Source organism: Balaenoptera borealis, assembly GCF_965194805.1.
Source record: "Balaenoptera borealis genome assembly, chromosome: 1".
Classification (NCBI taxonomy): Eukaryota; Metazoa; Chordata; class Mammalia; order Artiodactyla; family Balaenopteridae; genus Balaenoptera; species Balaenoptera borealis.
This window is the reverse complement of record NC_138860.1, coordinates 81,187,134-81,212,697: the sequence shown is the minus strand read 5'-3', so window position 1 is coordinate 81,212,697 and position 25,564 is coordinate 81,187,134. Positions and strand designations below refer to the sequence as shown.

Here is a 25,564-nt window from a genome sequence, read left to right as displayed (position 1 = left end):
TAGTGTTCCCGTTTTAAGTGAGGCAGCTGAGACCCAGAGAGAAGAGAGGTTTACCTGAAGTCACCCAGCTCACTGCTGGTGGAACCCAGGACTCCTGCTTCTCAGAAAACGCTGTGGCAACTCAGAATACTGTGGGAGAACCCAGGAGGGCTTTACAGAGGAAGGGGTCCTTTCGTGGGGAAGGCATGGAAGATTTCTATCAGGTAGAAATGAGGAGAAATACCATCCCAGGTAGGCCATAGAGTCTAAACTGAAACTTGAGGAAAGCAGGGTCCAAGAGGACTGGGCGGAGCCTTCCCAGGCTGAAGGGATGAGAGGAGGTCTAGAGCACCAGTCAGGGAGTTTGAAATTAATTCCACGGGCACTGGGGAGCCAGGGGGGATTTCTGAGCAGAGCAGTGATATGAGAACTGAGGTTTTCTGCTGGCTCATTGCTGTCTTTCAGTTTCCACTTCTCTTTCCCTCTACTTACACGTATCTCTCAGCTGCCCCCTGCCCTTCCAGGGACAGAAGTAACCGGTTAAGTCACTTTTCTTTTCTATGTCACCACGCTGACAGCTCATCAGGGAGTAGGAGAGGGAAGGGCTGAGCCAGGACCCTTTGTCTCTTAGCCTCCCCAGCACCTCAGTGACCCCTACCCAGGGAGGGGCGGAGGAAACAAGATTTAGAAGGTAGTTGAGAGGGGAAGGTGCCTCCTGCCCTCCCCCACCCCCACCCTAAATTGACTCTGAGGCGCTGGCCTCCCCTCCCCCTCTGGGGCCAGGCCTCAGGCCCTTACAATCCTTGGGCTGATTCTCCGTGCTTAGTACCAGTCAGTGCCAGCTGGCAGCTCTCACCGGAGACTGAGGTGGCACGAATATGGGGAAGGGGGGAGGAAGTGGGCAAGGGCCCAAGGGGAATAGGGGCCAGGATTCAAAGAGGTGGTAGTCATAAGCTGGGTGGCCAAAATGGGGGTAATATGGGAGGAAGAAAGGGCTAGACTGAGGAGTCTGGGGGGTTCCAGGGGAATAGAGGATGTGTCAGGCCCCCTACTCTGGCCCTCCTGTCCCTGGCAAACCTAATCCTCTCCCCACCACCTACTTTCCTCTACACCTACCCCCTTAAGCTGTCCCTAGCTAATTCTCCTTGGTCCCTTTAAGAGCTGCCTGGGAACTGGGGCACCGGAGGGGGCTGGCAGGGCCCCCACCCCTCCCCCTGCCCTGCCTGCCTCTGCTCCGCCCCCTGCCCCGTACAGACTCTGCTGGAAGTCTTGGACGCCTGGGTTAGGGTCTCCACTGCTGGGCTGGGGGTAAGGCTTGAAAGTGGTGGGGAAGGGGGACCGTGGTCCCTGGGGTGGGATGGGGGGGTGCGGGATGTCAGTTTCCTAGCCCTATGGACATGGAATATCTGTGTGCCAACCTCAGTGGATAACGTAGGGGGCCCTCTGAGTGGTCCTCCGGCCTCAGACTGGGGGAAGGGTAGCCCCAGGGATCTTGAGGGACAGAGCCTAGGGGGCAGGATGCCTGGGTTTCCTCACCCTTCACTCCTCCCATCTTATTTTCCTGGGACCCTCATTTGCTAACCTCCATCCAGCCACTTCCTGCCCTTCCTGCAATGAAAGACATAGGGCCCTGATGCCGTCTTCCCACAGATGGGGAAACTGAAGCTAAGCAAACCAGAGTAAATGGAATTGTGTGTGCCCCAGCAGAAGAAATGGAGATTAAGCTGTAGAAAGGTTCTCCTTCCTTCTCTACCCCAGTGAACTAGACACAGGGGACTTGGGAGTCCAGCTTACCCCAACAAAGTTCTAACTACAGCCACAGTCGCCACCGGAGACTAAGCCCCTGCTCCCTCGTCAAGACAACTTAGCTCCTGCCTGGAAGTTTTGATTTCCATAGGTCAAAGCCAGGAGAGGTTCCCTGAAACCCAGCTGGGTAACCTGGAATGAAGTGGAGCTGGGGGTAGGGGGCGGGGGCTGTAGACTCCCCCTACTTTACTCCTTTTTCAGAAATGGAAATGCAGTCCCTTCCAGTTCTGCCACAGAGACTGTGACCAATTCCCCTAAAAAGGAAAGAGATGGGGGCCAAGGACACTCCCGGGTGTAAAGTCTTTCTGCAGTCCAACCTGCCTGTTACAGCCCTAGCCCAGTTTCCTCTAATCCCTGCCACCTTGATTCCAAATCATTTCTTCCCCTCCTGCCGTGTGTCCCAGGGGAAGAAGAGCCTGTAGGCACCCTCTGAGTTCCCAAGGGCCTCGGGCTGAGGGCACAGAGAATGGCATGTCAGGAACTGGGGGGAAGTGGTAGCAGCTCTGCTCGGTCCACGTCTGCTTTCACCACAGGCCCTTCTTGCCCTGCCCTGGACAGAAATGCTCACCCATCACCCCAACCCAGACCTAACCTAAAGGGGAACCAGTTTTGGCCTGTGAAACTCTCTGCCCTGGGCCGGCACCAGCACACTCACTTCCTTCTTCCTAAAAATATTAAGTCTAGAGATAAGCCAAGCTGCTCCCAGGTAAGCTGGAGAGCCATCGTTTTACCTATGTGAATCAGAGAGGGCAAGTGCCCTGCCTATGATCACACAGCAAGTTATAGGTATCCAGGCCTGGGATCCAGGGCTCTTGCTCCCCAGTCCCATGGTACCTTTTCTCACAATCTTCCCACAGGTGGAGAGAGGCCAACCTGGAAGGGGCTTTTTGTTTTCCATTTCTTTTTTCCTTTTTGTTTTTTTTGGCCACACGGCATGTGGGATCTTAGTTCCCCGGCCAGGGATCGAATCCACACCCCCTGCAGTGGAAGCATGGAGTCTTAACCACTGGACTGCCAGGGAAGTCCCCTGGAAGGGGCTTTTTCAACTCCTCATTTTACCAGTGAAGAAGTTGAGGCCCAGCGGGGACAGGAGGGAACTCTGGTAAACAGTGGCTCAGGATCAGGGCTGGAAGAGGACACCAGGCCCAGCTCCCAAAGCTTCCACCCAGACCCCTGCTTGCCTCACAGATGGGAAAGAATCCAGCTCAGGCTTATCTCTTTTTATCCCTATCTCATCTGGACCTCTGGAAAGTCCTTTCTGAAGTCTTCCCTCCATCCCTCCTCTTATAGCACAAACCTTCTCCTAATAGGTCTCAGGGGGTTAGCCAAAGAAGGCTTTTGGCATCTTGGTAAAGTGGCTTAGGAAGAAATGGCAGAACCCGAACCTGGCAATGGAGCCCTTGCCATGCAAGCCAGGATAATATTAATAGAAGAGGGCTTCTTAGGCTTCTTGACAGAGACCCTGTCTCTTGGCTTCTCTGCATAGATATTTGTGAGTTCATTTGCATCCTCATTGGCAAACTCAAAAATTTGCCTGGGGTCAGGTGGACCAGCATCCAGGTGTGACCCCCTTACTTATACACAGTTCCTGAGAGAATGGGGAAAACACAGAGAAACTGGCCATAAAGGAGAATTGGCCCCAACTGACCCCTGAACCCAGCTGGGGAACATCTGCACTGTGGTGCCTGCCTGACGGTGGGCAAGGGAGCTGAGCAAGGACCCCCAGGGGCTAGTGTGCCCCCTCCTGCCTCCCCCCACATCCGGAGCTCTGCATCCTCCACACATGTGGATCCAGGAGCCGCAGAAGGTGGGGCGCAGGGGGACACTGGGTAGGAGGAGGAAGAATATGGGGAGATTCTAGTCCCTCCCACTTAGAGATGCGGTTGCCATGGTGACTGAGGACAAGTGAGGCGGGATGGGGTTGGGGATGGGGGGCGGGGGTGTGGCAGGGACGAAGGCACTGGGAGACAGGAAGCCTGGCATTCCAGGGGGAGGGAAACACGGAGGCATCTCCAAGCTCCAGGTAAGGGAGCGGGAGAGCTGACAGTTCAGAAAGGAGGGTGCGGGGCCATTGTCTGGCGCTGGCTCTGCCCTGAGGAGGGGACAGAGAGAGGGGGTCGGGCCATTGTGTTCAGTACTCAGCTCAGTCTTCCAGCACTAGTCAGACGGAAGGAGGAAACCTAGGAGGTACTGGGTAAGGGGTTAGGGGGGACTGGGCTGGGTGGGCGGCAAGAAGGCTGGGAGACAGTGGGGATGGGAAGAGGTGGGGGGGATGCTGGGGGAGTAGAGGTTTGGCGATATCGCTAGTGCCTTAGACACAGTAGGCACTTAATAATTATAAGTTGATTTGACTTGCTTGTGATTATAAAAAGAGGGTAACGAAGGGCAGGGCAGGTGGGGCTAAGAAAGAGAGCCAGGAAGCTGATGTTCCCCAGGACTGTGCTCTTCTGGGGCTGTCCCTGAAGCCAGAAGGGAGAGGTGGTGGGGGAAACTGGACCAGCTGGGTCATTGGCAAAGCCAGGAGTGGCTTCTCTCCTGGCTTCAGGAGCCCCTCCCTCAGTGAGGTAGCCACGCTCGCTCAGGGTGCAGAAGAGACAGAGTCCCCGGGGTGAGCATGGGGTAAGTGTGGGAGTGACATCCGCATCTCCCTTCCCACCTCCATCCCCACATCTACATCTCTATCCTGGGCTGAAAGCTGGCCAGAAAGGGGCTACTATTTGATGTGGTCTAGGGGCCGTGGGGGAGGAGTCCCCACTGGGGGGTCAGGGTTGAACTCAACATTGTTGTCATGGGGGTCCCCAGGCTGGGCCCCAGGGCTGGGGGAGAAAGGAGTTGGGGAGCTCCCACATTGGAGCTATGAAATGGCACGGCCCTTACAGCCTGGTCCTGAACCTCTGACCCCTTCCTACCACCACCCCACCTGAACTGCTGCCTGACTCCAACCTCAGCCAAGACACTTAGCCGCCCTGGCGTTGGTTTCCTGGTTTGTACGGTGAGGGGGTGGGACCCTGTCAGCTCTGAGCATTCTTGATGTTTTGGGCAGGACCTGCTACATCATTTGCAGGGCCCAGTGCGAAATGAAAGTGTGGAGCTCCTGGAACAAGATCAAGACTTTCAAGACGGCAGCAGCTGGGCATTAGACCGAGCGTGGGGACCTGCGTGACTGCGCAGGTCACATGCCCAGGAAGCCAGCCCCGGCTGTGGGCTCTGCAGGCTGCAGCAAGGGAGATGGCAGTGTAACTTGGGATCTGACTCCTGAGGCTCTGGTGCAAGACAAGCAGTGGTGGGGGCAGGGTGCCCTTCCTCCCCACCAGGCTCCTCCAGGGAACTAGACCTGAAGGCCCTTGTGGAGACAGGGGGTGGGACCTGTACCTGATGGCCTTTCTTCAGAGAGGCTTCTGTTTCCTCTTGAGTCAGGAATCACCCCAGAGGTACTGTTTCTTAGCCCATCGGAGCTAGAACTTGCCACCCCCCACCCTACACACTTGCCTTCTCCATCCAAGTGGCTCAGGGTTGAGTTTCCCAGACTAGGGCAGGAGTAGGACTCCTGAGAGACAGTGTAGCTAAGGGAGTCACTCTGGTATGAGGCAGATATGAGTTTAACTTGGGTTCTGGCTGTGTAACCTCCTTTGCCTCACTTTGCCTCATCTTTTTTTTTTTTTTTTTTTTTTTGCCTCATCTTTAAAATGGGATTATGGTGGTACCTAGCAGCTAAAATTGTTGGGTAGACCAAAGCCTGATAATGCAGACTTCATATTCACTGGAGAGGCTGGGGAAAAGGAGACTTGTTGCCAGAAGGAGAATTCCTGGGTCTCTGGAGAAGGAGGAACTCGGCTCAGGGCATTGAATCTAACACTTCCAGAGAGGCGGGGATAGGGCAAGGACTGGGAGGGTGGGGCTGGAACCTCCTCCCCCAAGCCCCACCCACCCTACCAGAGCTCCTCCCAGAGACCCAGAAAAGCCAATCTGTTAAAGCAGAGAGGCCCCAGAGCAGGGTAGGCTCCCACTCTGAGCTTGAGGTGGGGTCTGGGTGGGAGTTTCCCTTGATTCTGAGAGTCTACAAAATGTTCTCTGGGTGGCTTAGACCATGGCTTCTCCCAAGGATCTGGCAACAAGACTCCATGAGAGTCTGGGGAAGTCTTAGGTAAGTCTTGATAGAAACAGTTGTCAGGAGGGGTTTGGCTGAGGCCAGCCCTCAAGGAAATTGAGGGAAATTGAGGGAAAATGGGAGCAGAGGGAAAGGAAAGACGGCTGAGCAGACTGATAAGAAATTCTTCTAAGGAGGAGCCTAGGCTGTCCCATCACCCTGTAGGCTTTGCTGTGGCAAGAGGGACGGAAGTTACACTACAGGAAGGACTTCCTGACCATGAGGAATGTGCATTTAAGAAGGAGGTGGGTTATTTATCGGAGTCGGATTAGCCCTGGGGTGTCTGTGCTCTTTAACCAGCAGTCAGCTGGGCTCAGGCTGAGTGGGCAGGAAACTACCCACTTTATAGGTCATGAAGCCCTTGGTGCTAGATGCCTTATTAACCCTGCATTATGAGGTTCCCCCTGGAGCCTTCAGGGAGGGGGTGAGCAGCCATCATCAGGCGTTTGGGTGCCCCAGAAGTATGTTCAAGCTCAGATGGGAAATTGTCTGGGTTTCCCACTGGCCTGATGCTGCCGTAAGAGTTTTGGAGATAAGACTACAGAAGGAATTTCCACAGCAAAGCCCTGGATAAGAGCCTAATGCAATTGTTTTATTTACTTATTAGATTTTTTAAAGCCATTTTTAAAAATTGAAGTATAGTTAATTTACAGTGTTGTATTAGTCTCAAGTGTACAGCAAAGTGATAGTTATACATACATATATATATATATATATATATATATATATATTCTTTTTCAGATTCTTTTCCATTATAGGTTATTACAAGATAAGGAATATAGTTCCCTGTGCTGTACAGTAGGTCCTTGTTGTTTGCAATTGTTTTATTTTTTAAAGACTATGGCCCAGTTGGAAGTGGGAGGTTTGAAAGTTTAGACCACTGCAGGGACTTCCCAGTAGGTAGGAGTAGAGAGACCCCACCTTGTGGGTAAGTGGAAAGAGGAATATGAAAGACGGTGTCATGTCTCCTAGCTGGGAAGTCTTGAGCAAGAGGAGAAACCACTGCTAGTCTGGTTAGACTGGATGTGATGAGATAGAGGGACAGGGGAATGGCTGAAATGACCTAGAAACATTCTGGCCTTTTAAACTTTCTGGATAGATGAGGTGAAAGAGAGAGGTGTGCCTCCTTTTAGTCCCCTCCCAATCCACCAACTTCCGCCCAAGCCAGGGATCTGTCACAACTCGAGAGGTGGAAATTCTGGTTTCCCTTGCCCAGAGCTCCCAGTGCTGGCTTTGCCGCTATGGGTACCTGGAGCGCCGCATGCCTGGCCCAGCCAGGCTGAGCCTCCCGTCCCCTGCCTCTGGGGCCTGGGAACCCCCCTTCTTCATTCTCTTGGATGGCACCCACGCCCAAGAGTCTGGACACCTAGGTTCTGCACTGTGTCTGGCTCAAGGGTGAGATGAGATGGGTGGCTGGGGGGTGGCAGTCCCAGGGGAGGATTATGCAGAGGCCCAGGGAGACAGACAGCAGCAGCACAAGGACCAGGGAGAGAGGGGGCAGCTGCCGAGGCTGGGAGACAGCCAGCCACTCCCTGCCCTGGGCCACTTTCCGCAAGAGGCTGATAGCCAGCCCTCCAGGCTGGACTCCCATCTCCTCCCTGCAAGAAGAGGCCTGTAGGCCTGAGAGTCAGCGACCTAAGCCCAGCTGTGGAGAGATCAGAGCAGGCTGATTCAGACCTGGTCTGCTTGTTTGGGTCATCAGAGGGTAGGGCTGTGTACGAGTATCAACAGATCTGAAAGTGCTAGGAGAGTCAGGGCTGAAGAATCTATATTGTGAGTGCAGGAATCTGCTCCCCAGAAAGTTCCCTGCCCGGGACCAGGCATTGGTTTGGCCTCTGGGCTATGGGAGGAGGGAAGGCAAAGAGTAAACAGCAAGAAAGACTTCCCTGAGAGTAAGGTGAGAAAAGGCAAAGTGGGGCTATTGGTGCAAAGAGATCAGAAGGGCGGGATGGGGAACAGCTGGACTCCTACCCAGAGGGGAGAGTGAGGCGGGATGAGGCCTGTGGGATGATGGAAGTGAGACTCTCTAGGGGCACTCTGGAGAGGAAACTGGCCCGTCTCTCTAACATCCCCCCCACAATACACACTTCTGCTGCCTGGGGCTATCTGATTGGTTCCCAGGGAGGATGTGGTAAAGACTGCTCATCCAGAGAGTGGCGGGTGCCTGTTTCCCCAGAGCCGTCTGGTGACAGCCTCTGGCTGAGCATGGCCCTTCCAGCCCTGGGCCTGGACTCCTGGAGCCTCCTGGGCCTTTTCCTCTTCCAGCTGCTCCTGCTGCTTCTGCCACCACCGACGACCGCACGGGGTGACGGGCAGGGGCCCACACCCAGGGTCAAATACTACGCAGGTAAGTGTCTGATGATCAGGAAGTGTGGGGATGGCAACACCGGGCTGACTAAGAAAGGAGTGAATGATGAAACTCACCTGGGGCAGAGACTGAGGAGAGGGAAGTGAGGGGACCAGGGGGCCAGGGGCGTTGTGCCTTCTGGTTCTCCAGAGTTGGTGATTTTTCTTTCCCTCCTTAAATGTCACTGTTATCAAACTGGTCACCTCAAACCCGTAACTGCTTTCATGCCCTCAAGTGCCCCAAAGCCAAGGCCCCTGCCAGAAGAGCATCTGTGGGCCTGGTGACCCAGGACACACCAGGACACGCAACTGCACAGATGATGCTGGACCACGTCATGCCCAGTACTGTGGACACCAAGAATACAAGAACTCAGTGTGGCCTGGCTGGGATACGGACCCTGGGACCCTTTAGGCACAGCTTGGCTGGTTTCTTACTGAGGGTGTGGTGACTGCTGGTCTTCCACCTCCAGGTAAAAGATTCAGGAAGGGACATTGGCCCTGTAGGAGTTGTAGGGGCAGTCTCCTGGGCACAGCTGTGTCTTTAGCGTCTTTCTGGGGCAACGCGGTAAAGGAAATGCATGTTGCCCGTTGATGGAGGGGCCTCCTCTGTGTTGGGTGCTGAGATTACAACATAAACAGGACTCAGCCCCTGCCATCAACGTGCTGATGGTCCCAAGGGGAGGCAGATGAACAGACAACCACACTTTGGGGCGGTCAGTTCAGTTACAGAGGGGTGTATACAGTTCTGGGGAGGCCAGCCTCTCCAGCACCTTGCCACACGTTTCCCCAACTCCTCCTCTTGGTTGGTCCTAAGAGCCTCTGAGCCTCCAAAGGTAACAATTAGCTAGTCAGTTCTCTAACTAATGCAAAAGTACGAATGTGCTCTTGAGAGAGGATTTCAGAAGCTCCTCCCCCCTTGCTGATATGCCAGGGGACCAGGCACACACGCCCCACCTCTGCCACAGCACGGTGATGGGGAGACCTCAGGGAACCTCCCACAGCCAGCTGGAATCCCATGCCCAGGTGACATCTAGGCGCTTGCAGGAAACTTTGGAGAAAAATATTTCCTTTCTGTTCAGCCTATGGCAGTGATTCTTGTGGTGGAAATTTCCTGCAGTAGAGGCGGGGAGGGAAGTGGGGCTGGTGAGTGGGACCCCTACAACCCACAGTTACTCTGACACATAGTCCTATCTACATCTAGCTTTCCTGTCTGTGGCCGCCAACACCTTCCTGTCGTCTCCCTGCCTTCTGCTCTCCCCACGGGTGAGGACCAACGTGTCCTCCGCCCACCACAGCCCCCAGGCCTGGAAGAGCATCCATTGTGCCTCACTTTATTTCCTGTCCCTTTGTCTGTCTCTTGGGTACGGGCCACCCTCCCCCAGCCCCAGTCTGTCATTACCCTGTCTCTGGCTGCCTTTCCTCTCTACTGTGAGCTCAACACACAAAGCTCCTATGGCTGCCAGCAGGGTGGGACGAAGCGGGGAGCTGCTGATGAAGAGTGGGTCCAGTTGCCAAGGTCTGGGGAGCACACTCTGCCAGCCCTTTTCTTCCCCTGATTTTATCTCAGAACTCAGCTGCTTGACCACTGACTTCTCATCACTGTCTCCTTCTCACCACCTCTCAACAGGGGATGGACGCAGAGCTCTTAGCTTCTTCCATCAGAAGGGCCTCCAGGATTTTGACACTCTGCTCCTGAGTGGTGATGGAGACACTCTCTATGTGGGGGCTCGAGAGGCCATTCTGGCTTTGAATATCCAGGATCCAGGGGTACCAAGGCTGAAGAACATGGTGAGAGGCCAGGGGAAGGGCGTGGGCTGGGAGTGAGGAGGGGGCCAACAGCTGCCCTGCGCTTGGGCTGCTTACGCATGAATAACCACCCAATTTGCTGTTACCTATAATCAGCAACAATCAGCAATTCTTTTTTTTTTTATATTTATTTATTTTATTTTTTGGCTGCGTTGGGTCTTCGTTACAGCGTGCAGGCTTCTCTCTAGTTGTGGCCCGCGGGCTCCAGAGCACGTGGGCTCTGTAGTTGCGGCACGCGGGCTCTCTGGTTGTGGCTCGCGTGCTTAGTAGTTGTGGTGTGCAGGCTTAGTTGCCCTGCGGCCTGTGGGATCTTAGTTCCCTGACCAGAGACTGAACCTGCGTCCCTGCATTGGAAGGCGGATTCTTAACCACTGGACCACCAGGGAAGTCCCCAACAATCAGCAATTCTTCGTAGAGACATATATATATGATCGGTATAACAGACAAGAAACACTATAGTGGCCTCACTGTTCATTGGTACCATGAATACTGGTTGAATAATATTAATTACTAAAATGGCTGATATGGAAATCATTGACACATGAGAGAAACATTGACTCAAATTATATCAATAATATGATATCCACCCACTGGTAGAAATCACTGAAGCTTCTGTGTTAAATTACAGTCACCCTACTCATGGGAACAACGTGAGGGAGAAAGCGAGAGGGAAGGAAAAAAGGGAGGGAGGGAGCTAGCAATTACTGAGCATCTCCACGGTTTGTTTTTCTCAATGTGTGGTCTGTGGGCCACCTGCACACATGGGATGCCAATTAAAAATACAGATTCTGGGCTTCCCTGGTGGCACAGTGCTTAAGAATCTGCCTGCCAATGCAGGAGACACGAGTTTGAGCCCTGGTCTGGGAAGACCCCACATGCCACGGAGCAACTAAGCCCATGCGCCACAACTACTGAGCCTGCGCTCTAGAGCCTGAGAGCCACAACTACTGAAGCCCGTGTGCCTAGAGCCCGTGCTCCGCAACAAGAGAAGCCACCGCAATGAGAAGCCTGTGCACTGCAAGGAAGAGTAGCCCCCGCTCCTCCCAACTAGAGAAAGCCCACACGCAGCAACGAAGACCCGACACAGCCAAAAATAATAAATAAATAAATAAATATAATTTTTTAAAAATACAGATTCTCTGAGGTGTGAGGAACTGACATTTTTAACAATTTCCCCAGGAAATGTGGTGGTTTTTTTGCCAACTGCTGCTTTTATACCATGCATGGCATTAGGTGCTTTACATATGCTACCTAGTTGTGCCCTCCAGAAGCCTGTGCAATTGACCAAGATCACTCAACCAGTAAGTGGCTGAGTCTAGATTCAAACTCAGGTCTGATTCCATAGGCCATGTTCTACCATGGAGCTGTGTCCTAATGAATAACAGTATCATCAGAGTAATAGCCAGGGTCACAAAGTGAGGTTATTATAGCCCACCAGCATGTAACTAGCCACTATGCCTGCTGGTGATTTCACATCAGAGCCAAGGTGGGGATGGTAGGTCAGAGCTGGAGCTGAAGACCTCATTCCCTTTATCTCCCCTTTCCCAATGCCCCACTTCAGATACCCTGGCCAGCCAGTGACCGAAAAAAGAGTGAATGTGCCTTTAAGAAGAAGAGCAATGAGGTAAGTAGAGGTGGAGATACTGGGGCTCTGGTAGAGAACCCTGGTGTCCCTAGACCATCACTGGATGATCTCAAGTTGGGCAGGCAGCAGAGGATGCTTGTTTGCATGATAATTGCCTGCATCATGTTCTATAAAGACAGACAGGACTGCCTCAGCATTGCCCAGTCCTTCTCCCTACTAGGGAGTGAGGGAGCAGCCTCTGGGGGCCCAGGAGTTTGGGGCAAGTGCCCTGGAGGCCTGAATTCTCTATCTCCCCCAGACACAGTGTTTCAACTTTATTCGTGTCCTGGTCTCCTTCAATGCCACCCATCTCTACGCCTGTGGCACCTTCGCCTTCAGCCCTGCTTGCACCTTCATTGTGAGTTATCTGGCACCAGCTCTCAGGCCCCAAGCATCCCTCCTCACATCTACTCCCAGCTCATCCTCTGCAGCTCTGGAAAACTCTGGTTTTCCAGACGCAGGACCCTTGTGAGCTTCCTGGCCCCAGACCAATTTTCCTCTACATCCCCTCCCTGTCCTCCCTCACACCCCTCCTTTCCCAGACATGAGACTCTGGCGTTCTGGCCCCCCAGCCACTCCCCCTCTCTAGGAACGCCAAGATTCCAACCTGTTGCCCATCTCGGAGGACAAGGTTGTAGAGGGGAAAGGCCAAAGCCCCTTCGACCCTGCCCATAAGCACACGGCTGTCCTGGCAGGTGAGTATGAGGTTCCCTGGTCCATCCCAGCAACTGCTTTCCCTGGTCACTCTGTGACGTATGGAATCTGACAATTTCCTGAAAAGCAGGGGACAGAGGGAGGAGAAGCCAGGAGCCTCGGAGCACAAAATCAGAGGGAGAATCAGATACCCCAAACACCAGCTCCTGCTGAAACTGCCACAAAGGAGGTGGAGCGAAATGGATATGGAGAGATGCACAGAGGCGGGAGGGTCCAGGAAGGGTCTCAGGCAGGGAAGAGGCCTGAGACTCAGTCATTTGTTCAACAAGTATGCTCTGTATGAATGCCCCCTCTGGTGGGCCAGGCATTGTGCTAGGGACTGTAGGGATTACAAAGAAGAAATCATGGTGCTGTGCCCTCCCGGACACAAACCATTACAGACTCCCCACCCTGGCTTCCTGAAGGCGGTGGACTTTGACTGAGTGGGACCTTGAAAGATAGGTAGATGGGCAGGGAAGGTGTTCCATGAAGAAAAGGGTAGGACTTAAGGTACGGAAGCAAAACAAAGCCGTCTTCGGGCAACAATGAGTGATTCTAACTGGCAAGTGGTTTAGCTGGGCATAGGAGGGAGGAGCCAGAGAAAAGTGCCAAAACACTGAAGGCCATAAGGTTGGCCATTCCCTGTGGGCAGAAGGACCTAAGAACGGTGCTCAGTGGGGGGCTGTGAGCTGGGCTTTGGGATTCCATAGGAAGGTGTAGAACACATGAAGGAGGCCAGAGGCTGATGTGAATGCTGACAGGTCTGAGGAGGGCAGGGGCACCCTCCAACTGATGAGGTCTCCCCTCCTCTCCCCACACTAGATGGGATGCTCTATTCCGGCACCATGAACAACTTCCTGGGCAGTGAGCCCATCCTGATGCGCACACTGGGATCCCAGCCTGTCCTCAAGACAGACAATTTCCTCCGCTGGCTGCAACGTAAGGACCTGAGCCCTACCCAGCACAGGTCTGGCCCCCTTCCCCAAGTCCCGGAGACTTGGCACTGTGAACTGCTGTTAATTCACTCAACTCTCGTTTGTTGAGGCATACAGTGTGCAAGGCAGTACTGTTCGGCATTGGCGGTACTGCAGGGAAGAAGACATAGCTCCCGTCCTCTTGAAGCTTTCATCTTACATAAATAATTAAAGACGTACCAGTCGCTCCCCGCCCCCACCCCCCACCCATGGCTATGTCTCGACCAGCTGTGGGACCCGAGAGGTTGTGTCTCCTGTCCTCCAGAGCTAAGGGTTTTCACAAAGGGGAAGCCAGGGCATCCAGCTGCTCTATCTCTTAGCCCATCTGCCCCGCCCCTGCAGCGGACGCCTCCTTCGTGGCAGCCATCCCTTCGACCCACGTCGTCTACTTCTTCTTCGAGGAGACAGCCAGCGAGTTTGAGTTCTTCGAGAAGCTCCACACATCCCGGGTGGCCAGAGTCTGCAAGGTCTGCAGCCTGGGCGGGAGGCGGGGCTGGCCGTGGAGAAGCCAATGGGGAGATGGCAGAGGCGGGGCTGAACGCTTAGGGACCAATGGGAGTGAGGGGCGGGGAAGAGGGTGAGGTCACGTGGGGGCAGGGGGGGGGTCCCCTGACTCCTCCGGTGCCCCTAGAACGACGTGGGCGGCGAAAAGCTGCTGCAGAAGAAGTGGACCACCTTCTTGAAGGCCCAGCTACTCTGCGCCCAGCCGGGGCAGCTGCCCTTCAACGTCATCCGTCACGCTGTCCTGCTGGCAGACAATTCCTCCACCGATCCCTATGTCTACGCTGTCTTCACCTCTCAGTGGTGAGCAGCCAGGCGGGAACGTGGCGGCTGGAAGCGGGATTACGGGTCAGCACCCCTGTTGCCCTGGCCCGCCAGGGAGGGTAGGAACTGATGTGAGCCGAGCACATACTCCACACTTCACATACGAAGGCATTTGATCGTCACCATCTCCCAGGAATTTGACTCATGCCCTTAATGTAGATGGGAAAAATAAAGCTCAGAAGGGTTCTAATTAGTTTATATCCTGCCTGGTTCCAAAAAGGATAGGAGGTAGCTTACAAAAGGCAAACATTAAAATAAAATAAAATCCATGAGGAAATGGAAATAAAAGGAGAATAAGGGAACCCAGGGATCCGGTCAGCACATTACACATGTGCTTTACAAATGTGCATTACAAATGTGCAGTCCTGGGATGTCGGCAAAAATTTAGCTCTGAGCTTCCTAATGGTCAGAGCAAAGAGTGAAACACCACCAGCGACATAAGATAAAAATACAGTCATTGCTTAGAGGCTGAGAAAGTTTAACTTACTTGCTGTGGTTTGGTATCTGCTGACAATATGTCAGGTATCAAAGACATCTGTTGTAAGCAGGGTCTGGTATCTATGGCATCCAGAACTGAGAATATGGTGTATGTCACAGGTTAAAGAGAACAAGAGAAACCTTTTGTCTCCACAGACCAAGGCTGAAGGAATAAAAATCGTTGTAGTCAGGCTCTGGTTGGTTATCTGAGGACCAGAAATACATGGGATCCCCAAGGAGGAATACTTCACCTGGAGCCTGTTGGGGAGCTGGTTATACTGCCCCTCCCATAGGGGCCCAGTCTGGGCAGGCCAGGCAGGAGACACCCCAGGGCATGAGCCCCATTTAATTCTCATTAAAGATAATCACACCTCAGATCCTAAGATGGGCTAGAGTCTGGGGCTCTCCTAGCCCTTATCACCACAGCTGGGGCCTGACCCAGCCCTTCATCCTCCTGCCCTTCTGGGGTTTCTCACCAAGGGTGGGCCAGGGCTGGAAGGGGAGTTTCCTGATATAGCAGAGGAGGTTACAGACAATGTCCCCTTTGGCTTTCTCCAGGCAGGTTGGTGGGACCAGGAGCTCTGCTGTCTGTGCTTTCTCACTCAAGGACATCAAGCATGTCTTTGAGGGGAAGTATAAGGAATTGAACAAAGAGACTTCACGCTGGACTACTTACGGGTTCCCTGATATCAGTCCTCGGCCAGGCAGCGTGAGTACTACCCACCCCACTGAGCAAACTCTGCCTCCCCAGACACATAATATGCATGTCAAAGTACCTATCACGGCATAATAAATGCCCAATAAATGCTAGTGTTCCCCGCACCCCCAGGTCCTGTCTGCTCAGATATTCACCCATTCTGGCTGCCCACATTCCACATGTGTCCAACCCCATCCTAAACACAGAGCAGCACCCCTTCACCCCAGCTGAGTGCACCCCAAATACCTGGGTGTATCACTAAGGAAACAAGGGAGCACGGGCTGTGCCAAGGACTGTCTTGGGCATCTTCACCTGCATTTCTTATTTAACTTTTGTTTTTTGATCAGAGTGTATATGTACAGCATTTAAACAATCATATAGATTTACATGGTTGGCTACAAAAAACAGCCCTGTTTCCTATCCTCAGCACGTTTTCCTCTCTAGAGACAACCACCTTCAACTCTTTTAGCTGATTCTTTTGATATTTATCTCTAAATCTTGAAATACTTTTCTTGCTACTTCTTGATGTTTCAGTGTCAGGCAGTGTCTATTGAATTCCCGTTCTGGATGGTGAGGATTTAACTATGTCCCCCACCCGCACTCAGCGATGTGCTGGAACTGGCTTGCAGCAACTAGCAAGAACCCTTTGTGCATCTCTTTACAAATTCGAGTTCAGTGACAATACATTGATAGCTTGAAATCAGCCATGGTGGGAATAATACATCATGGAAATCATCAAACACTTCAAATCAGAGGTCCCCCCGCTCATCGTTCCCCAGAGCTGCCTTATCAACACACCACTGCACCCACGCCTCATCTCCCAACATTGTTTTATAGTAATTTTGGTTAGATCAATATTTATATTATGATTCATTATTCACAACTGAGCCAGGTAGTAAGCCATGATTATATTTCCTTTTTGCATAATTTAAAATTTTTCCCTGGAGTTAGTAATTATCTTGATTATTATTAGTAGTATTTTTTGCTTTGTTTTCTAAGCTCTTATCTTTAATTCAACCCCAAACTCTTCCTCAGTTATCTGAATCTCTTTTAAAAACAGATCCATTAGGTATTCTAAGAGTTTTGTCTTCCTGGAGATCCTTCCTATCTGCTGCAGTCTGTACTACATCTACATCTTAACTACATCCGGGACACAACTGCCATCCTGGAATCTCCCTTCCTCATCGTTCTGGGCATTCCCTTTGCCACTTTCTTGTGACAATCTGGTGGTTCTTGCATCCCACAACTTCCTCTCTTTTCTTTTTTGAAAAAGAGATTCCCAGAAAGGGATACATGGCAGGTAAATTTTTTTGAGACCTTGAATGTCTGAATATGTCTTTATTCTACATTCACATTTGATAGTTTGCCTAGGTGTATCTAATTCGAGACTAGAAATAATTTTCCTTCCAAACTTTGAAGGCTTCCTCTATTATCTTCTAGCTTTCAGTGCTGCTGTTGAGAAGTCTAAAGCTATTCTGATCCCCAACTCTTTGAATGTCACCTGGTTTTTTTTTTTTTCTCACTGGAATCTTGTAGTACCTTTTTTGTGTCGCTGGTTGTTTTGAAATTTCATGGTATTGTGCCTTGATGATATCTGTTCGTTCATTGTCTGGACATTCAATTTGCCCCTTAAGCCTGGAATTTTAGTTCTTTCAGTTCTAAGAAGTTTTCTTGAACTATTTCCTCCTGTTCCCTTTTCATTCAACAAATATTTTTTGAGGCCACCTGTCACTGTTGTAGGCACTGGGGATATAGCAGTGAACAAAACAGATAAAAGTCTCTTTCCTCATGGAGCTGACATTCTAATGTCAGAATGTTTTTTCACTTCTTTCTGGACCTCCTGGACTAGTCCTCTACCTTTTAAAATCCTTTAAAAGATTTTTTCCATGTCTTTGGTTTTTTTCTACTTTCTGAGAGAGTATCTCAATTTTATCTTCTGATCCTTCTATCAGATTTTTAATTTCTGCTATCAGATATTTAATTTACTAGATTTTTTGAGCTTTGAATATGTCTTTTATAAACATGTTCCATTATAGAGAATTTTAAATATATAAAAAGTGGACAGAATAGTGTAATGGACCTCCGTACACCCATCAGCCAGCTTCAACTCATAGCCAATCAAACTGTTTCATCTATACCCCACCCACTTCTCCTCTTATTATTTTGAAGCAAATTCTGGTCATTGTATCATTTCATCTGTATTAGTTTCCTATGGCTGCCAAAACAAATTACCACAAATGTGGTGGTGTGAAACAACAGAAATTTATTCTTTCACAGTTCTGGAGGCCAGGTGTTTGAAATCAAAGTGTCAGAAGGGTTGGTTCCTTCTAGAGGCTCTGAGGGAGAATCTATTCTATGCCTCGCTCTGAGCTTCTGGTTGGCTGCTGGAAACCCTTGGTGTTCCTTGGCTTGTAGGCACATCACTCCAATCTCTTCCTCTGTCATCACTTTGCCTTATCTCTGTATGTCTCCTCCACTTCTCTTATACAGACACTTGTCATTGGATTTAGAGCCCATTGTAATCCAGAATGAGTCATCTTTTTAAAAAAAAATATTTTATTTATTTATTTATTTATTTGGCTGCGTTGGGTCTTAGTTGCGGCATGCGGGATCTTTCATCGCGTTGCGCAGGCTTCTCTCTAGTTGTGCCGTGTGGGTTTTCTCTTCTCTAGTTGTGGCGCACAGGCCCCAGGGCGTGTGGGCCCTGTAGTTGTGGCGCGCGGGCTTAGCTGCCCCGCGGCATGTGGGAACCTAGTTCCCCGACCAGGGATCGAACCCACGTCCCTTGCATTAGAAGGCGGATTCTTTACCACTGGACCACTAGGAAAGTCCCCAGAATGAGTCATCTTGAGATTTTTAATTATGTATACAAAGACCCTTTCTGCAAATAAAGTCACATTCACAGGTTTTAGATGGACATGTCTTTTGGGGGACTACCATTCATCCCATTACCTCATCCATAAATATTTTAGTATGTATCTCCAAAGGATAAGGGCTTTGAAAACAACAACAACATAGCCATAGTACCATTATCACACCAAAAAATTAATAATAGTTCCTTAATCTAATATGCATTTAGTGTTCAAATTTCTAATAGTCTCACAGATATCATAAGGGTTTTTAAAAAATATTGTTTGTTTATTGGAGTCAAAATCCAAATAAAATCTGTAAATTTGGATTGGTTGTTCTTTTCAGTCTCTTTTAGTCTGTATGTTCCCTTTCCAACTTCTTTTTTTCTCTTGCAATTTATTTGTTATGTAGAATTTTCCACAGTCTGGATCTTGATTTTACATCTCTGTGATGGAGTTTAAGTATTTTCTGTAAATTGGTTGGTGTTTGGATCTAGAGACGTAATCAGATTAAAGTTTGATTTTCGGGAGCAAAACTACCTCATAGTGGTAGTGTGGTCTTCTTTCAGGAAGTATGTAATCTTTGGCCACACTCTTTGAAATAAGAACTCCTCTTTTGTAGCATTATGTTCTTGTTTCATGGGTATACTATGTTCATAATTATCTCTCTTAAGATAATAATGATACTTTGCTGTGGTTTTCTTTTCTCTGAATCATTTCTGTTTCCTCTTAGGTTTTTGTTTATTCATTTTTTCCATTTCCTTGGTTTGATCTCTTTCATGTTCATGGTTTCACTCACATATCTGGTAATCCTTGGTTATCTACTCATATTTAAGAGGGAGGGGACCATGAAGCTGTTTGGAAACTCTGCACCCTGGGCATGACTTGGCAACTTGAGCTCCGTGATAGCTCCACTGAGGATGGTCTGTCTGGACTGCTTTGTTGGGGACCTTCAATGTCAATATCTTTAAGCCTTTCCTCTTGGACCTCTAGTCAGTTTTCCTGGAGTAGATTCTTCCAGTCTTCTGCCTGGAGGGAGATGGTCTGGCTCCTGGTGTCTGGGAGCCGTGGGGGAAGAGTCTCAGCAGGTACTGTGTCTACTTGGATTTAATCCCCTGCTTTCATGGTGGTGTCACCCATCTCTGCTGTACTCCATTCAGAGTCCCTCTGTCTTACCCTCTCCAGAGAATAAACCTCCAGTTTGGGGCTAGGGTATGGAAGGGACAGTTACTCAGTGGCATGGAGCTGGGGGGAAATCTGCCTGCTTCTTAAAGAGACTTTCAAATAATCTTCTTTATTCAGCCCCTCCTTTACCCCATTTCCAGAGGTGACTGGGGCCACTAATCCATGAACTTCAGGAATTCTGCCTTATAAATCAGATAGTTTGGGGTTATCCCTGGGCTGGCTTAAGAAGATTCTTTTATCCTGCTAAGTCTTTTCCTATTTGTTCATTTGCTTTCCAGCTTCCAAAATGTGGCTGCTTTTGCCTCCTCTCCTGTTCTCCCCATCCCTGTAGGTTTGTGTCTTTAAAAAAAAAAAAAAAATCCCTTTGGGAGGAAGTGAGAGTAAGTGCATATGCTCATTCTGGCATCAAAATGAAATACAGATGTTATTACATCACTTTACAGATGAGGAAGTTGGAACTCATAGAGGTGGGGTAACTTGTCTGAGGACGTATCTTGTAGGTGACAGAGCTGGGGCTGGTGTTAAGACAGTGCCCTTGGAAACGGAGGACAAGAATCGTGACCAAAGATCAGGACACAGGTGTCCCAAAGCCACAGTATGCTGGTGTTGGCAAGTCCTTTCGAGAACAGCCGGTCCAACCCCCTCATTTTATGAGTAAGAAAAAGAAGGCCCAGAATGGAGAAGGGACTCTCCCAGAGTCACGCATCAAATTCATGCCACACCATGATGAGAAACACTCCCTGTTCACCACCCCTTTCTGTGACATCATTCATTCAATTACTGACTCAGCGAACATTTATTGGGCACCAACTGTGTGCCAGGTCCTGTGTTAAGCCTGGGCTTATAGACATGAGTTCAAGGTGGTCCTTGTCTGCAAGGGACCCTCACTCTACTTCCTGCTGGTGGCCAGGCATCCTTGGTGAAGGTAATGATGGAGGAAAATAATGACAGCTAATGTTTATGAAATACTTACTTTATGCCAAGCACTGTTCTAATTACTTTTCATGTATTGGTGCATTGCATCCTCACAGCAAGCCTGTGATGTATTGGTAATAGGCCCATTACCCTGTTAAGGAACCTCAGGCATGCTGAATTCAGAGGCTGGAATTCAAAGCCAGGCAGTTCCCGAGTCCAGCTTTAATCCCCATCCTGAAATGAGGACTGCCAAGAGGAAAGGAGGCAAAGGATATTAGCCAAGGGGGAGGGAGGGAGGGAAGACGCAATGGGTGAGTTGAAGGAAGGAGAAAGCTGACCTGATCTGCCTCCTCCCCCTTCAGTGCTCGGAGAGCCCCTCCTCTGATAAAGCCTTGACCTTCATGAAGGACCATTTCCTGATGGATGAGCCGGTGGTGGGGACACCCCTGCTGGTGAAGTCTGGTGTGGAGTACACACGGCTTGCGGTGGAGACAGCCCAGGGCATTGACGGGAATAGCCATCTGGTCATGTACCTGGGCACCAGTGAGTAAAGGACTGAAGGCCACCCCTCAGGGAACCAGAGCAGGGACTGCAACTCGGGTTGAGGAGGGAAACCTTTGAGTTCATTCACTCAGGCATTCATTCAACACATGTTCTCTGAGCACCTACTTTGTGCCTGGCACCCTGCTAGGCTCTGAAAATACAGTGGGAGAACAAAACAGCCCTGTCCCTACCTTCTCTGAGCTTTCAGTCTGGTGGGGGAGAGAAACATGCAGGGCTTTGGTGACCTTAGCAAGAACTGTTTGTCTTATGGGGAAGACGTGCTAGAGAGGTGAAGAGTGAGGGAGGATAGAGGAGGAGCTGGAAACAGCGAGAGTAGAGATCACAGATCACGCTTCAGGAAGCTTGGCTGTGAAGGGGAAGAGGGGAACGGGAGGTAACTGGAGGAGGGCGTGGGATCCAGCCAGCAATCTTTTTAAAGATGGGAAAGATCGTCAGGATCCAGTAGAGAGGGAGATGGCGAAGAGATGGGCAGGCGAGGGGCTAAATGGCAGGTGAAGTTGCAGAGGCAGCAGGAAGCCTGGTTCTAGAACCAGGTGGAGGGACTGGTCGTGAGTGGGGGAGGTACAGACCTCTGCTGGGATGGGAGTGAAGGAGTAGAAGGGGGGATAAGACTGGACGGGAGAATGTATAGACTTGTGGGGGAAATGGGCAAGAAGTAGAGGGAGCTCTTTTGTGAAGGCTTTTGTGTTTTCTACGAAGTAGGAGGACACAAGGTCATGAGCAGGGTGGGGGGGGGCGGAGATTGAGAGGTAGAAAAGGTGGGAGGTTTGAGGAGAGAGGAATAGATTGAAATATTCATCGTAGAGAGAAGGAGAGGGACTTCCCTAGTGACGCAGTGGTTAACAATCCGCCTGCCAGTGCAGGGGACACGGGTTCGATCCCTGGTCCGGGAAGATCCCACGTGCCGCAGAGCAACTAAGCCCATGCACCACAGCTACTGAGCCTGTGCTCTAGAGCCCGCGAGCCACAACTACTGAGCCCGTGCTCCGCAACAAGAGAAGCCACCACAATGAGAAGCCCGCGCACCACAATGAAGAGTAGCCCCCGCTCGCTGCAACTAGAGAAAGCCTGCGCGCAGCAACGAAGACCCAATGCAGCCAAAAATAAATAAATTTATTAAAAAAAAAAAAAAGGAAAGAAGGAGAGACAGTCTGCGGGGGAGATGGGGAAGATTGCCAAGCATATATTATATTGAGGGCCTGGCTGAGGTGGATGCCCTTGAGCTTTAGTGGAAGAAACCCATCAGGTTCATTCATTCTTTTAGGACATCAGCTGTGCATATATTGGGTATACAATAGAGAACAAAACAGACAAAAATCTAGCTCCTTTTTGGAGTGCATGGGGACAGACAATAAACATACTGAGGAGTCAATTACTTGGTACATTATGAGGTTAGAAAATAAATAGAGCAGTGTGTGGTCAGGAATGCCAGTTGGGGTGGTAGTAATTTTTAAAAGGGTGGTCAAGGGGCTTCCCTGGTGGCGCAGTGGTTAAGAATCCACCTGTCAATGCAAGGGACACGGGTTTGAGCCCTGGCCCGGGAAGATCCCACATGCTGCGGAGCAACTAAGGCCATGCGCCACAACTACTGAGCCTGAGCTCTAGAGCCCGCGAGCCACAACTACTGAGCCCGTATGCCACAGCTACTGAAGCCCGCATGCCTAGAGTCCGTGCTCCGCAACAAGAGAAGCCACTGCAATGAGAAGCCCGCACACAGCAACGAAGACCCAACACAGCCAAAAATAAATAAATAAATTAAAAAAAAAAAAAAAAAAAAAAAAGAGTGGTCAGGGTAGAACTCACTGAAGTGCCTTTGAGTAGAGACACTTGATGGAGGTGAGGGAGGCTGGTGATGTGATTTTCTACAGAATTGCTCAGCAGTCCACTGCCCCATGTCCATGGAGAAAGGGGACGGTTGGGTTCCTCCAGGCATGGAGTTTTATCAGGCAGTTGCAAAGGAAGGGCCGAGAGGCAAGGGATTTCCAGCCATTTACAAGCAAGCTCCATCTCCAAGGCATAGAGGGAAACGGTCTGACAGATCTGTGTCCAGTGCACACTTCAGAAGGAACTTTCTGACAGCTGCAGAAGCCATCTGGAGTCAGAGAGGGAGCACGAGAGGGGTGTGTAGATGGGGTCAGACAATTTCAGCTCTCTCTGTCTCTTCACAGGCACAGGGTCCCTCCACAAGGCTGTGGTGAGTGGGGACAAGAACGCTTATCTGGTGGAGGAGATCCAGCTGTTCCCTGACCCTGAGCCTGTTCGCAACCTGCAGCTGGCCCCCACCCAGGTGGGAAGGGGCCTGACCCTCAGATGGCCTTCTAGTGGGGCAGGCCTTGGGTACTGGGTCCTTCCTAGGTGTGGCGAGGACGCCCTGACACTCTCCATCTCTCTTCCAGGGCGCAGTGTTTGCAGGCTTCTCAGGAGGCATCTGGAGGGTTCCCCGAGCCAACTGTAGTGTCTACGAGAGCTGTGTGGACTGTGTCCTTGCCCGGGACCCTCACTGTGCCTGGGACCCGGAGTCCCAAATCTGCCGCCTCCTGCCCACCACCATCCCGTGAGTGCCAGTTACCCAGCTTATGGTCTTCCTCTTTCCAGGTGCTACTAACACATTCCCTCCAAGATTCCCCCGGCCTGTGGGGGGCTCCTCCAGGGATGGAGTTGCACCAGGCAGTTTTGAGCTGCTCCAGCCCACCCTGGGCTTCTCTTCCCCTCCTCTCTGTTCTACCTAGTCTCCCAGACCCACTTTCTTCCCCCCTGCACTTCGCTCTCTTGCTCCCTCCTCCTCCCACTCTTGTCTGTTTCAAGGGATAATTTTTGCTTTCCCTGCCTTCTCAGGAAGTCCTGGAAGCAGGACATGGAGCGTGGGAACCCAGAGTGGGCATGTGCCAATGGCCCCGTGGGCAGGAGCGGAAGGCCTCGGAGCCACCCCCAAATCAGTGAGTGTGGGACCAGGGGAGGCACAAAGGCTCGGGAGGACTTCTGGGAGGACGTGGGCATTTCTGCCTCCGTTTCTCCCCCAGCACCTGCCTGGCTTGAGACCTGAATACCCAGAGTTGGAATGGATTGGGATGTAGGCTGTAGGGAGGAGGGATAGGAATTCTAAGCTGGGATTCAGGATTGGGGTTGAAGTTGCTTCTGGTGTCAGAGTTGGAGTCAGATGTACTGGGGAGGTTAGTATGGGGCCCAGACTGGAGATAGGAAAGGGGTCAGAGTTGAGTTTAGGAGTTGAAATAGAAGTTGGAGGTGGGAGTTGGGGCCCACATGTCGGGTAGAGACTCCCTCCTGCCTGCTGTCTCCTTAACCTTTGGCCCCTTTCCCTTACCTACAGTTAAAGAAGTCCTGGCTGTCCCCAACTCCATCCTGGAGCTCCCCTGCCCCCATCTCTCAGCTCTGGCCTCTTACCACTGGAGTCACGGCACAGCAGCGATCCCGGACGTCTCTTCCACAGTCTACCGTGGCTCCCTCTTGCTGCTACTGCGAGATGGGGTGGGGGGTCTCTATCAGTGCTGGGCCACTGAGAATAACTTCTCATACCCTGTGGTCTCCTACTGGGTGGACAGTCAGGACCAACCCCTGGCCCTGGATCCTGAACTGGCGGGCATTCCCCGGGAACGCATGGAGGCCCCGCTGACCACAGTCGGTGGTGGGGCTGCCCTGGCCTCCCCGCGGTCCTACTGGCCCCACTTCCTCACCGTCACTGTACTCCTTGCCTTAGTGCTTTCAGGAGCCCTCATCCTCCTCCTCGCCTCCCCTTTGGGGGCACTCCGAGCCCGGGGCAAGGTCCAAGGCTGTGGGACCCTGCCCCTCGGGGAGAAGGCCCCATTGAGCAGGGAGCAGTGCCTCCAACCCCACAAGGAATGCAGGACCTCTGCCAGTGATGTGGACGCCGACAACAACCTCCAGGGCACTGAGGTGGCTTAAACTCTGGGTACAAGCTGGAGCTGTCGGGTAGGGCAGGGCGCCTGGCCATGCTGGCTGGGGGGACCGGGAGCAGTGCAGCCCTGACTAGGGTGGGAGTAGCACAAAAGACCACCTTCCTCCCACAAGAGGACCTTCTCCGCCACTCTGTGCCACCGATAGCACTCAGTGGGGCTGGGCACAGCGGCCTGACTCCCCTGTGGGACTCCCTTCTACCAAGCACGTGGCCTCTCTAATGGGGGCTGCCCCAGACCTGGACCTAGGCTATGATAGGAGGACCTAGAGAGGATCCTTCAGTTCTGGCCATCCCGGGACCTTCCAGAAACATACTGCTACAGGAGACCCTAGAACACCAAACACCTAAGCAACTGTAAGATAGCACACCACACCTGGAGACTCCACTCTAAAAGCAGCTGCCACCTTGGACACCAACACTCCCCTCTCCCAAGGCTCTCCAGGACTCTGCAGGGAGCTGCTCCCTTTCTGCTCCTCTTATCAACTCAACCCGGGAGGTCTTTCCTGAAGTCTCACCTCCTTCCATCTTGCTTCAGTTGGGGCAGATTTAACCCCTTCTGGCCTGGCTAGAACACAGGGGTAATCTGAGCCTTGTTCACTCCTTTTCCCTGGCTGACCCCTGGACCCCTTTCCTCTCCCCTCTCCTTTGTTTTGGGATTCAAAAACCACTTGTCACAGACAGTTTATTTTTTATTAAAAAGACAAAGCTTATGACTGGTGCTGTTTTTGTCGGGGCAGAGTGCT

At 51.4% G+C, this 25,564-nt stretch overlaps 1 protein-coding gene across 5 annotated transcripts; it reads left to right on the top strand.

Annotated features, from left to right (window-relative positions):
- The first annotated feature begins 4,471 nt into the window (after positions 1-4,471).
- SEMA4A (semaphorin 4A) lies at positions 4,472-25,531 on the top strand. 5 transcript variants are annotated; one of them, XM_082349545.1, is made up of 15 exons: positions 4,472-5,929; positions 8,109-8,279; positions 9,906-10,066; positions 11,646-11,708; positions 11,968-12,066; positions 12,298-12,403; positions 13,224-13,340; positions 13,718-13,842; positions 14,007-14,179; positions 15,236-15,386; positions 20,686-20,866; positions 23,056-23,174; positions 23,284-23,441; positions 23,723-23,823; positions 24,216-25,531. In XM_082349545.1, the coding sequence occupies exons 2-15, from the start codon at positions 8,138-8,140 to the stop codon at positions 24,806-24,808; spliced, it is 2,289 nt and encodes a 762-aa protein (XP_082205671.1). In that variant the 5' UTR covers positions 4,472-5,929; positions 8,109-8,137; the 3' UTR covers positions 24,809-25,531. The 5 variants fall into 5 exon arrangements, with proteins under 5 accessions (XP_082205671.1, XP_082205669.1, XP_082205668.1 ...); XM_082349543.1 differs by having other exon boundaries at positions 4,472-6,177; XM_082349542.1 differs by having other exon boundaries at positions 4,472-7,327.
- Positions 25,532-25,564: the final 33 nt, after the last annotated feature.